General features: G+C 36.4%; 1 protein-coding gene across 2 annotated transcripts in view; it reads left to right on the top strand.

Annotated features, from left to right (window-relative positions):
• The window catches only part of LOC106080485 (papilin), a 183,532-nt gene that overhangs the window by 80,231 nt on the left and 90,254 nt on the right, over positions 1–13,047 (top strand). For both annotated transcript variants that reach the window (XM_013241861.2, XM_013241860.2), the window contains exons 3-4: positions 1,947–2,016; positions 8,520–9,136. In XM_013241861.2, the coding sequence (XP_013097315.2) occupies positions 1,947–2,016; positions 8,520–9,136 (687 nt within the window). The remainder of the gene's footprint in view (positions 1–1,946; positions 2,017–8,519; positions 9,137–13,047) is intronic.

Raw genomic sequence — 13,047 nt, 5'->3', positions numbered from 1 at the left:
TTGATGGGCAATATTTGCATTTGCAAGCACATTTGCAACCAATTTGGGGGGTGTGGCTGCCCCCTATACCCTATGTCCCGAAAGTTTATAACCGATTTGTGCTCTACTGTAAAAGACATTTCATTTGTGCCTCATATTGCCATGGTCGGTAAATTAATCCTGTTTGGGGGTGGGGCGACCCTCCTAAAACAGGCCTGAAATTGGATATCGATTCATTTTCTACTCTCAAATATCTTTCATTTCAGTCCTGTATTGTCATGATTGGTTTATAACTCCATTTTGCTGGTTTTGGAGGCATGGTGGTCCCCCCAGGTGCCCTATCCTAAAATTGTGATACCCATCTCTGAAATCTGGCGTTTTTGAGAATTAGGGTAAGAGGGGAGGGTCCACGCCCTTTACATGTCGATAAATTTAGTACTCCAGATTACCCACAGCACCATTCTATACCATTTGTGAAAATTTCAAAAAAAGAAAAAAAACAAGTAAGAGCGTTTTACGTTCGACAGGTCGAATCTTATATACTTTCCACCATGGATCGCATTTGTCGAGTTCTATGCACAGTATCTCTTTTTAGGCAAACAAAGAATATTGAATAAGAACTGTTATGCTATTGGAGCTATATCAAGTTATACCATAATGAATGTAGAAGTCATTGTGCAATATTTCAGTTCATTCAGATAAGAATTGCGCCTTGTAGTTGCTCAAGAAACAAAATCAGGAGATCGGTTTATATGGGAGCTGTAACAAGCTATTGATCGATTCAGACCATATTAGACACGTATATTGAAGGTCATGAGAGAAGCTGTTGTACAAAATTTCTTCCAAATCGGATGAGAATTGCGCCCTCTAGAGGCTCACGAAATCAAGACTCAAGATCGGATTATATGGCAGCTACATCAAAACATGGACCGATTTGGCCCGTTTACAATCCCAACCGACCTACACTAATAAAAAGTATTTGTGCAACATTTCAAGCGGCTAGCTTTACTCCTTCGAAAGTTAGCGTGCTTTCGACAGACAGACGGGCGGAAGGACGGACGGACAAACGGACGGACATCGCTAGATCGACTTAAATGACATGACGATCAAGAATATATATACTTTATGGGGTCTCAGACGCATATTTTGAGGTGTAACATACAGAATGACGAAATTAGTATACCCCCATCCTATTGTGAAGGGGAGTATGAAAACAAACAAAAAGACAGATTGATTTTATTATAATTTTTTTTCAAAATTCGAATTCTAATAAAAATTTTTTACAAAATTTAATATTTTATAAAAAAGGTTTGTCAAAATTATTTTTTATAGTAAAATAAAGCAGAATCAGTTTTTTATGAAAAAGATTTTTTTTTGCGAAAAGATCTAAAAATTGATTTTCATAAAAAATTTGCGACCCATGGTGGTTCGGTCAGGCCGTACTTACTTGTGTTTTGTTCTAATTTTTTCTTGGCAACTCTGCTTTAAAATCATACAGCATGTAGTGATGATGAGATGTCGCCGCCATCAGCATCGATTCAATTTACTTGCACGGCACATTACCCTGCAATATTTTGAAAGAACTTTAGTTATGGCAACTGATCGATCGATGGCTTGTAATGATCTGTAACAATGAGAGGGCGCGCATCCATGGAATATTTACACATTTGTTTGGTGTTTGGTCTGTTTGCGACTAAAACGAAGATGGCATATCTTTGGGGAGGAATATTTGGGCTAATGACAGACAATAATATTTCAGTCTTAACGAGCAACGGATATTGAAGATGGATTTGAAAGATTCTATTAAACGCTAAGAGGAATTGAATTAACAATTTTTTAATAATATGTACAAATGTTGGGAATTTGTATGAAAAATAATTTTATTTAATTTCCATAAAATTTACTTAAATTGAAAAAAAATATTCATATTACATGGAAATAATTGCTTTAAATTATTTTCTTTTTAGCATATTACTACTCATATTAGCCTTAACTGGTAATACGTGGGCGGACAGAGCAACAGCAGAAAAAATTCGAGTGAGTATTGAAAAAAAAAAAATTTAACAAGTAAAAAGGCGTTGGATATCCACCACCTCAGGTATATATGAAAACCACCTTTCGTCATAATCCGGTGAAAAATTCATAATATATGACCCCATAGCAGCTTTATCGAAATATGGTCCTAGTCGGACCAAATTCAACACGGATATTGAGTGGTCTTATAAGTACAAGTCATTGTTTAATTTTGCAGAACAAAATATTGGTCTTTTTGGTAGCCATATCGAAGTATAGATCGATCTGGACCATATGCGATGTCGAAAAGCCTAACATAAGTCACTGTGTAAAACTTCGAAAAAGAGGGCTGACGAAGGGCCTAACACAATTCACTGTCCCAAATATCAGCGAAATCGGACAATAAATGTGCTTTTCATGGGCCCAAAACCTTAAATCGAGAGATCGGTCTATATGGCAGCTATATTCATATCTGGACCGATCTAAGCCAAATTGATGAAGAATGTTGAAGGGTTTTACACAACTCACTGTCCCAAATTTCGGCGAAATCGGACAATAAATGTGTCTTTAATGGGCCCAAGACCTTAAATCGAGTGATCGGTCTATATGGCAGCTATGTCCAAATCTGGACCGATATAGGCCATATTACAGGAAGATGTCGAGGGGCCTAACACAACTCACTGGCGACATCGGACAATAAATGCGCCTTTTACTGGCCCAAAACCTTCATTTGAGAGATCGGTCTATATGAAGATCCAATTCGAGAGATCGTCTTAGATTTTTATTGTGCCCTCAAAACTTGATATTCTTAGTAAAGGTCCTCAAAATTTGTTAATTACAGCCACATTTTTTGAAATTCGCTATTCATAGTAATTGTCCTCAAATTTAGGAAATTTCGGTCATATGCCAAAAATGTTTAATTTATAGTAAATGTACTCAAAATTCATTCATTGCTAATATCTTCAAAATTTGATAAAGTCATAGTGAATGCCCTCAAAATGTATAAAGAACCTCATCGAAATGGCCTATTTTTAGTTAATGTCCTTAAATGTAGCTGTTTACCGCAAATGTTTTTAGACATATAGCTAAAATGTTAAATGTTATCAAATTTCTTCACAATGTACTGTAAGTCGTAAATGTCCCCAAATATGCAATCTACTGACACTGTCCTCAAAATGTGGTATTTTTCGTAATTTTCCCAAATTTAACTGTTCATATAAATTATCTCAAAACTTGCTATTCTTTGGAAATGACCTCAAAGTATGCTATATTAAATTTCCCTGATATTTGCTATTCATGAAAAATTTCTTTAAAATGTGTTTTCTATTCGCACTAAATATCCTTAGAATTTGATATTTGTTTCTAAATTTCTTCAATATTTGCAATAAATGTTCTTAAAACAGGAAATTGCTGCACAAAATTTGCTTTTCTTAGTGTACGACTTCGAAATGGGCTACTTATTTCTGGTAAATGTTCCCGATCTTTTTTTTTCGTGTTACATGCTTCTAAAATTTTCAATAAATGGCATATATTCTCAAGATCAGCTACTATTAATAAATGTACTCAAAATTGGGAAACTTTAGCTAGTTTACAAATGTCCTCAAATTGTACGACCCTTTGTAAATTATATTTATTATTGCCTACTTCAAGGCGTTTTCCCCATTACAGCACAAGCTTCTCTTTTGCACTGGATCGCTCTATTGTATTGAACTTCTTAGGTTTTCAAAGTTCATTTTCAAGAACATTTTTTGTTTTCTTTTTTTTTTTATTCAATACTCATTATGAAATTGACATTTAATTGCTAATTTGAAATTTCCTGAATTGATTCAAAATGTTTATGACATTCTCACAATCAAAGAATGACTCACATGTTAGGAATTTCTACACCAATCATTAGGCTTTGGTTTGTTTATTATTTGGACGATTTCCATTTTGCTCAAGTGAATGAATGTAACCATAGTTCACCATCGTTTTGGAAATCATAGTCATTGTCATCATCATCATCCTCATCAGCGTTGGATAGTTGGCCATGCATTAGGGTGTGTTCATGTACCTATGAGAATATTTCGTTTGGGGCTTTTATTGTTGTTCTGATTTTTCCAAATTTAGTTAAAGCGTTTTTGCCATGGATCATTGAGAGCCATCATCCATTGTGGTGGTAATGACGGTATACAATTGGGAGTCGTCGCAAATAGGAGCCGCTTTTCTTCTTTTATTTTGTAAGCGTCAGCGACGTTTAAATGACAATACTACAACCATTGAACGTAAACGCAGTGTATCAAGGTTAAAATTCATGTTTTCTGAGTGTCCGTCCATACGTAAGCCCCTTTACCTTCACCTCCCTCCCATTGGTTTGGTTAACAACTTGTTGTTATTATCATTTTTATTATTATCCAATGAGTTGAGATCACAGCGGCTGCAACACATGCGCCCAGGGAGCGTTCAACAAATGATCCATGCCATGGGATTTCCAAACAATGTGAATGGCAGGCAGTAAGTGAGTAAGTTGTAGCAGCGTTTACCGCAGCGACAATATCAACAACAACAGACGAGGGGAGGACACGTGGGGTAATTTCCTATTTCAATGCTGTAGGTCTTCCTAAGAAGGGTTGTCACTTTGTTCTTTTTGGGTGATGATGGTTTTACTAAATGTAAGGGACCATTTACTAAGTAGGTGAAGGTTATCGCTTAGAGTTTTACCCATGCCAAGTGACACACACAGTTATAGTTGTCATAAGATACTTAGGTGTTGTCTTTGTGATGTGGGGAAAGGTTCGAAAATGGCATTGTGGTTATGGCGATTACATAAGGTGGGAAAGTTTAATGTAATAAGTGAAAGACACTTATAGGAGTTTGGGGAAAGAAAACAGAAGATGTTGAATATATTAAACAAATAAAAGCTTGCTAGGTACGGCCGGAACGAATCGTATATACCCTCCACCATGGATCGCATTTGTCAAGCTCTTTGCCCGGTTTCTCTTTATAGGCAAACGAGGAATAATGGATAAAAATTGCCATGCTTTTGGAGTTATATCAGTTTTTTTTACCGATTCGGACCATACTTGGTCTGGATGTTGAAGACCGTAGTAGAGGTCATTGGGCATTTCAGCCAAATGGGATAAGAATTGCGCCTATAGGAGCCCAAGAAGTAAAATTGGGAGATCGGTTTATATGGGAGCTATATCAGGGTATGGGCCGACTTATATGGAGCTATATCAGGTACGTCGTGAGCCTATTTAGATCATACTTGGCATAGTTGTTAGAAGTAAAAAAAACAGTTCATTCAAAATTTTAGCCCAATCAGAAAAGAATTGCGCTTTAGAGGCTCAAGCAGTCAGGATCCGAGATCGGTTTATATGGCAGCTATATAAGGATATGATCCGATTTTGCCTATTCTTGTCACAATTAATGGAAGTCAAAACAAAACACCTCATTGGAAATTTTAATCAAATCGAATAATTAGCGCGCACTTTAGAGAGAGGCTCAAAGAGAGATTAAGATCCGATATCGGTTTGTATGGCAGCTAAATCAGCTTAAGAACCGTTTTCGTCTATGCTTACCACAGTTCTTGGAAGTCAAAACTGCTTAAACAAAATTTCAGCCAAATCGGTTATGAATTGAGAATGAGTAAACATTTTGCCAAGATTTGTTGAAGAATATACTCTAAATTCCAATACGATAACTCCCATCTATAACAATTACTCATCAAGTGTTTTTCTTAAAAGTATCATTTTAGATAAAAGAGGATAAACTATCTCATTCTCAGAATTTATTATTTACAGGGCACAATTGTCTTCAAATTTGCCTGTTTAAAGTAAATGTCCACAAAACTAGCTATTTATTAAAAATTTTCTTAAATTTGGCTAATTGCACTAAATATCCTCTCAAAATTTACTATTCCGTGTATATGTTCTAAAAATTTGTTAATCAAAATAAATGTCTCCAAAATATGCTATTCGCAGAAAGTGTCCTCAAAATTTGCTATTTAAAATAAATATGCCGCTGTTCCAAATAAATGTCCTCAAAATTTGCTATTTAACACGAATGTGCTCAAAATGAGTTTTTCGCATTAAATGTCCTCAAAATTTGTTATTGAAAATAAATGTGCTCAAAATATGCTGTTCTTAATATCCTTAAAATATTTCATTCTAGGTGAATACCTTCAACATTTGCTATTCAGAATAAATGTCCACAAAATTCACTATTCATCTAAATGTTTTCAAAATTGACAATATACTGTAAATGTTCACAGTTAATGTTTCTTTAATTCGCAATTCCGAGTAAATTTCCTATAATTTTCCAATTCCGAGTAAATGTCCCCAAAATTTGCTATTCACAATGAAAGTCCTCAAAATCTGCTGTAAAAAATATATATCCTCAAAATTTGCTGTTCAGAGATATATATATATCCAAAATATATCCCAAAAATTTGCTATTAACAGTAAATGTCCTTAAAATGTGCTTTTCAGAGTAAATTTCCTTAAAATTTGCTTTTCACAGCAAATGGCTTCAAAATTTGCTATTTACAATATAAGTAATAAATTTTCATATTCGTGCATCATTTTCAAATACCTCTTATTTGAACCTCATATTCCAGGGTTGATAAATAAGTGCTAGGGTTGGTAAATAAGTTGCTCATTGATATGTGAGAAGTTTGCCACTGTTCCTTAGTGGAATATTCATGGGCCAATTTCCACATACCGATCTCCGGACTCAAAGTCTAGGGCCCATAAAAGCTGGATTTGTTCTTCGATTTCGCTGAAATTTGGCACAGTGTATTGTACTGGGCCCCTCGAGCATTTTGTTCACCGGACTTTTTTTTGGATATGGTTGCTATATACATCGATTTAAGGTATAGGACCCATAAAAACAGCATTTACTGCCCTATTTCGTAGAAATTTCCCACAGTGAGTTATGTTAGGGCTTTGAACATCCGCACCTAGAATTGTCCAGATCGGACTATGTTTGGATTAAGTTGTCATATATACCGAACTCCCGATCTTAGGTCTAGGGTCCAGTGATACAACAGTGAGTTGTATTAGGCTCCTAGACATCCTTTTCGAATATGATGCAGATCAGACCATATATGGTCTGACCGATCTTCTGACTTATGGCCCATATATTATCCGATTTTGCTGAAATTTCTCATAGGGAATTGTGTTGAACCTCTTGGCATCCCACAGAGTTTGTCCAGATCGGACCAATTTTCGATACATCTGGTGCCATCTAGGATTCATTCTGGGCGTTTTTATGATTGTGTTTCACCAAGGCAGTCCAGTCCTGTATTGTCATAGGAAGGAAAATAAATATATCTTTACCAATTGCTTGATTGCAAGACATTTACTACTTAGCACTAACTACAACTACAAAAGATTATTCTTACGTTCAAGTCCAGATTCGAACTAAATTGTTACTAAGGTGTTGGGTGTCATAAGTGGACATACTAGCCTCTAGGCCACGTTGGGCTCCACCTTGAATTTTATTGTATTGAATTTGTGGGGTACATTTTCTTTAAATTAAAGGCAAGAATCAGCATAGTTGCTGTTTCAAGTTTTATGACCTTACCCACTACTCAATTTACCCTCCATTAATGCTTAACCCAAATTTTCTTGTTTGTTAGACTCAAAAATTTCTCAGTCTTTTAAAAACTTCTAAAAATATATTTGTTCTTCCTTGCCATATCATAAATGAACTGCCGAAGGGCTGTGTCATAATTTCCTATGAATTCTTGTCGTCAACTAATGCATCTAAATTTATGTTTTCAATCTGGCCATTGTCTCACTCAATGACAGCTTGTGGGGAACATTTTAACCACTTAATCTTGTTTCCATGGGAGTTTTAGAGGCTCCGCCACACTTCTCTAGCCCTCTAAGGCCAACCGCATCATAATAACAAGAGCAAATCATGTAGTGAGACCTGCCTCAATATCAGTGCAACAAAGTTAGGCTGCAAGCCAACAACTGCAATGTGTGCTGCTTTGTTATGCCACAGTCGGGAAATTTTGAGATTAAATTTGACCCAATTTCCAAGAGAATGTCTGGTTGAGTAGCTAGCTGGCTGAGTGGCTGGATTGCATGGATAATTGGTGCTAACACTGTCCAATGCTTTGTGGAAAACTTATAAAAATTCAGAGTATCTCTAATGTAAGTGATAACAAGTGATTCCTCCCACAATTTCATAAACTATAAAATAATGAAAATTAACAAATATTTGAAAATGGGATATTTAAAGATAAAAAATTGGAAAAACGTCTAGAGAGTCTGGGAAGTTTGATAAAAACATAAAAGGTTCATTGATTTTCAAATTATGCCAGGGATACAACAAAGTTATGTTCAATATCCCTGCAGTTCCTTTACTGAAAACTTTTAAAATAAATTCTGGACATGAGGTTGGAGATGGAGTTAAGTTTACTCAAAATTGATCCCTACCCCTAAAAGAAGAAGAATTCCTTAAGTTCAATGCTTATAACAAAACTATTTGATTTTTTGTAATAACCTCACCCGACTTTTTTCCTCCTTCCTTTGCAGAAACATCAAGAATGGCTAATGCAACGTAATCGTGAACGCAATAATGGGTTTTCCGATTCGCTAGGCAATAAAAAATCTGTAGAACTTTTAAATTTATGGCGATTTGATAAGAAACAAAATAATCCCAGTATTAATGATGTCTATGCAGAAGATGATCGATTTGTGAAAACTAATTTCCTTACAACATCTTCTCCTCCAACGTCTTCCACAAACGCAACGTCCACCACTACCACACCAAGGCCCAGCACCACAACAACAACGACCACATCCAAACCCACAACTACCACTCGCAGAATCTCAATGACAACGCGACCTCCTACCTTTACAACAGTGACCACATCATCTCCGCGTTATTCGTTTTCTCTGACACCAAGAACACCAACAGAATGGTATAGTAATGATGTTTTAGAATTGACATCAACTACCTCTACCACCTCAACCACCACTACCACAACAGTTAGGCCAACAACAACAACTCCAAGTACAACCACAACTACTACCACACGTAAACCAAGGACAAGACCCTATCCACGCTGGAATGATTGGAGCGAATGGAGTGTGTGCTCTCGTAGTTGTGGCGGTGGTGTGAGATATCAACAGAGGAAATGCATAAATAGGTGAGTAAAGAGGATACAAATTTAAAAGAAGATCATAAAAAGAACAACTAAAAACGCATTAAATTCCAAACCGTATAATACAATATATGCGCCGTTTATGTGGTTTAATCAATTGGCCCATCTAAGTGTATGTCAGCTATATCTTAATATGTCCGATCTGGACCATATTTGGGTTGGATGTCGGGCGTTTTAAAGCAGCTCGCTGTTTCAGCAAAATCGGATAATAAATGGGCCTTTTATGGTCCTTAGACCCTAAAGCTGAAGATAGATCTCTATGGCAGCTATATCTAAAGATGATCCGATCTGGACTATTTACGGAACGGGTGTCGGGAGTCTTAATACAACTTTCTGATTAAAATTTCACACAAATCGGGTTATAAATGCGCCGTTTATGTGCTTAACCGTAAATCAATTGATCCATCTATATATCAGCTATATCTGAATATGCTCCGATCTTTTTGGGTTCGACGTCGGGCGTATAAAAATAGCTCACTCTTTCCAATTTCAACGAAATCGGATAATAAATGCGCCTTTTGTGGTCTTTAGACCTTAAAGCTGAATATTCGGGACAGATGTTTGGAGTCTTGATACAACTCACTGTTCCAAATTTCCTCGAAACCCATAAATAAATGCGCCTGTTGTGGCCCTAAGACCCAAAATGGGCAGATCGATCTATATGGCAGATATAGCAAAACATTTTCCGGTCTGAACCCTTTTTGGATCGGATATCAACGGGCCTAATAAAACTCATTGTAAACATGGTCCGATATACATCATATTCGAATTGGATGTCGAAACCCTTAGTAAAGCTCACTGTTTTAGTTTTCAGCGAAATCGCCAGATCAACCTATATGACAGATATATCTAAATCTGATTCGATTTGGCCATTTCAAGAACTTAATCTGCATTTAAAGGAAATACGTGTCTGAGCAAATGTCAATCTCAATTTTTAAAGACTGCAGCGTGATTACATTTCCCCTAAGGAAACCCAGTTTCCTGAAGGAAACGTAGTTTCCCTAAAGGAACCTAGTTTCACTAAGGATACCTACTTTCCCTAAGGAAACCTAGTTTCCCTAAGCAAACCTATTTTCCCTAAGGAAACCTAGTTTCCCTAAGGAAACATAGTTTCCCTAGAGAAACCTAGTTTCCCCAGGGAAACCTAATTTCCCTAAGGAAATTTAATTTCTCTAAGGAAACTTTGTTTCCCAAAGGAAATCTTTATTACCTAAGGAAACCTTGTTTCCATAAGGAAAACTTGTTTCCATAAGGACACCTTGTTGCCCTAAGAAAACCTTGTTTCCCTAAGCACACCTTGTTGCCCTAAAAAAACCTTGTTTCCCTAAGGAGACCTTGTTTCCCTAAGAAAGGCTAGTATACCTGAAGAAACCTCGTTTCCCTAAGGAAAGCTAGTTTTCTTAAGGAAAATTAGTTTCCCCAAGGAAACCTAGTTTTCCTAAGGAAACCTAGTTCCAATAAGAAAACCTAATTCCACTAAGGAAACTGGGTTTCCTACAGGAAATTGGGTTTTCTAAAGGAAACTGGGTTTTCTAACCGAAACTGAGTTTCCTATAGGAAAAGAGGAAACCCAGTTTCATTTAGGAAACCCAGTTTCGTTTAGGAAACCCAGTTTCCTTTAGGAAACCCAGTTTCCTTTAGGAAACCCAGTTTCCTTTAGTAAACCCAGTTTCATTTAGGAAACCCAGTTTCCTTTAGGAAACCCAATTTCCTTTAGGAAACCCAGTTTCCTTTAGGAAACCCAGTTTCCTTTAGGAAACCCAGTTTCCTTTAGGAAACCCAGTTTCCTTTAGGAAACCCAGTTTCCTTTAGGAAACCCAGTTTCCTTTAGGAAACCCAGTTTCCTTTAGGAAACCCAGTTTCCTTTAGGAAACCCAGTTTCCTTTAGGAAACCCAGTTTCCTTTAGGAAACCCAGTTTCCTTTAGGAAACCCAGTTTCCTTTATGAAACCCAGTTTCTTTTAGGAAACCCAGTTTCTTTTAGGAAACCCAGTTTCTTTTAGGAAACCTAGTTTCATCCAGGAAACCCAGTTTCCTTTAGGAAACCCAGTTTCCTCTAGGAAACCCAGTTTTAGGAAACTCAGTTTCATTTAGGAAACCCAGTTTTCCCTAGGAAACCTAGTTTCCTTTAGGAAACCTAGTTTCCTTTAGGAAACCTTGTTTCCTTTAGGAAACCTAGTTTCCTTTAGGAAAGCCAGTTTCATTTAGGAAACCCAGTTTCCTTTAGGAAACCCAGTTTCCTTTAGGAAACCCAGTTTCCTTTAGGAAACCCAGTTTCCTTTAGGAAACCCAGTTTCCTTTAGGAAACCCAGTTTCCTTTAGGAAACCCAGTTTCCTTTAGGAAACCCAGTTTCCTTAAGGAAACCCAGTTTCCTTAAGGAAACCCAGTTTCCTTTAGGAAACCCAGTTTCCTTTAGGAAACCCAGTTTCCTTTAGGAAACCCAGTTTCCTTTAGGAAACCCAGTTTCCTTTAGGAAACCCAGTTTCCTTTAGGAAACCCAGTTTCCTTTAGGAAACCCAGTTTCCTTTAGGAAACCCAGTTTCCTTTAGGAAACCCAGTTTCCCCTAGGAAACCCAGTTTCCTTTAGGAAACCCAGTTTCCTTTAGGAAACCCAGTTTCCTTTAGGAAACCCAGTTTCCTTTAGGAAACCCAGTTTCCTTTAGGAAACCCAGTTTCCTTTAGGAAACCAAGTTTCCTTTAGGAAACCCAGTTTCCTTTAGGAAACCTAGTTGCCCCTAAGAAACTTAGTTTCCCCTAGGAACCTAGTTTTCCCTAGGAAACCTAGTTTTCCCTAGGAAAATTAGTTTCCCCTAGTAAACCTATTTTCCCATAGGAAACCTAGTTTCCCATAGGCAACTTAGTTTCCCTAGTTTCCTCTAGGAAACCTAGTTTCCTCTAGGAAACCTAGTTTCCTCTAGGAAACCTAGTTTCCCCTAGGAAACCTAGTTTCCCCTAGGAAACCTAGTTTCTCCTATGAAAACCAGTTTCTCTATGAAAAAAGTTTCTCTTAGAATACCCAATTTCCCTTAGAAGACCCAATTTCCCTTAGAAAACCCAATTTCCTTTGGGAAACCAATCTTCTTTTTTATAATTCTAGGCTATCCATATTAATATCCATATATAGACTGATCTTAATTACATTTGGTTCAGGTGTCGAGAAGCTTTAAAAGCGTGATGTGTTAAGATCAATCTTTTGAATCGTTGAATTGAATTGATATAATTTACTGTTTAAAGATTATTTTATGCAAATCTCGACCGTGACTGCGCCTCAAATGGTCCATCCCCTTAGTCCAATTTTGGCATAGTCTTTCCAACATTTCGGCCATTATCTCACGAATAAATGCTTCAATGTTGTCTTCGAATGCCAGTTGGAAACTCTTAGAAAACCGAGTAAAGTTTTCTTAGTGAATAGCTGTTTATCGAAACATAACTTTTTAAGAATCTTTGAAGAATACCTATATTGATCATCAAAATTCATTTATTTTAATTTTTTATACATTTTTTAGTTTTTTTTTTTTGTCAATCTTTCTGCCCTTTTTTGAATATATTTATTAAGGTATCATCATCATAAAATCTTTTTAAAAATTCAAAAGTTAATTGAAATTTATGTATAACAGTCGAATATATGATCTGTTATAATTTCCCCCCATAACTTAACATTTACATAAAAACTTACGAAGGTACTTTTTATGGATATAACCCATTTTCGCTATTTATCATAATAATATTCCATAATAACAATAAACAAGTTCACCAACTTCTACATAAGCTTTCAATTTCAGAAACCAATCAACATATGCATACATTATGGTAGGTAGTATGTTTATTTGTCCGTCTTTTCGCCGCAGTGTTTGTATAAATAATATTCAGTCTGAAATTCGGGGAAACCTCCTACC

Source organism: Stomoxys calcitrans, chromosome 3 (genome assembly GCF_963082655.1).
Source record: "Stomoxys calcitrans chromosome 3, idStoCalc2.1, whole genome shotgun sequence".
Taxonomy (NCBI): Eukaryota; Metazoa; Arthropoda; class Insecta; order Diptera; family Muscidae; genus Stomoxys; species Stomoxys calcitrans.
This window is presented reverse-complemented; position numbering and strand designations above follow the sequence as displayed.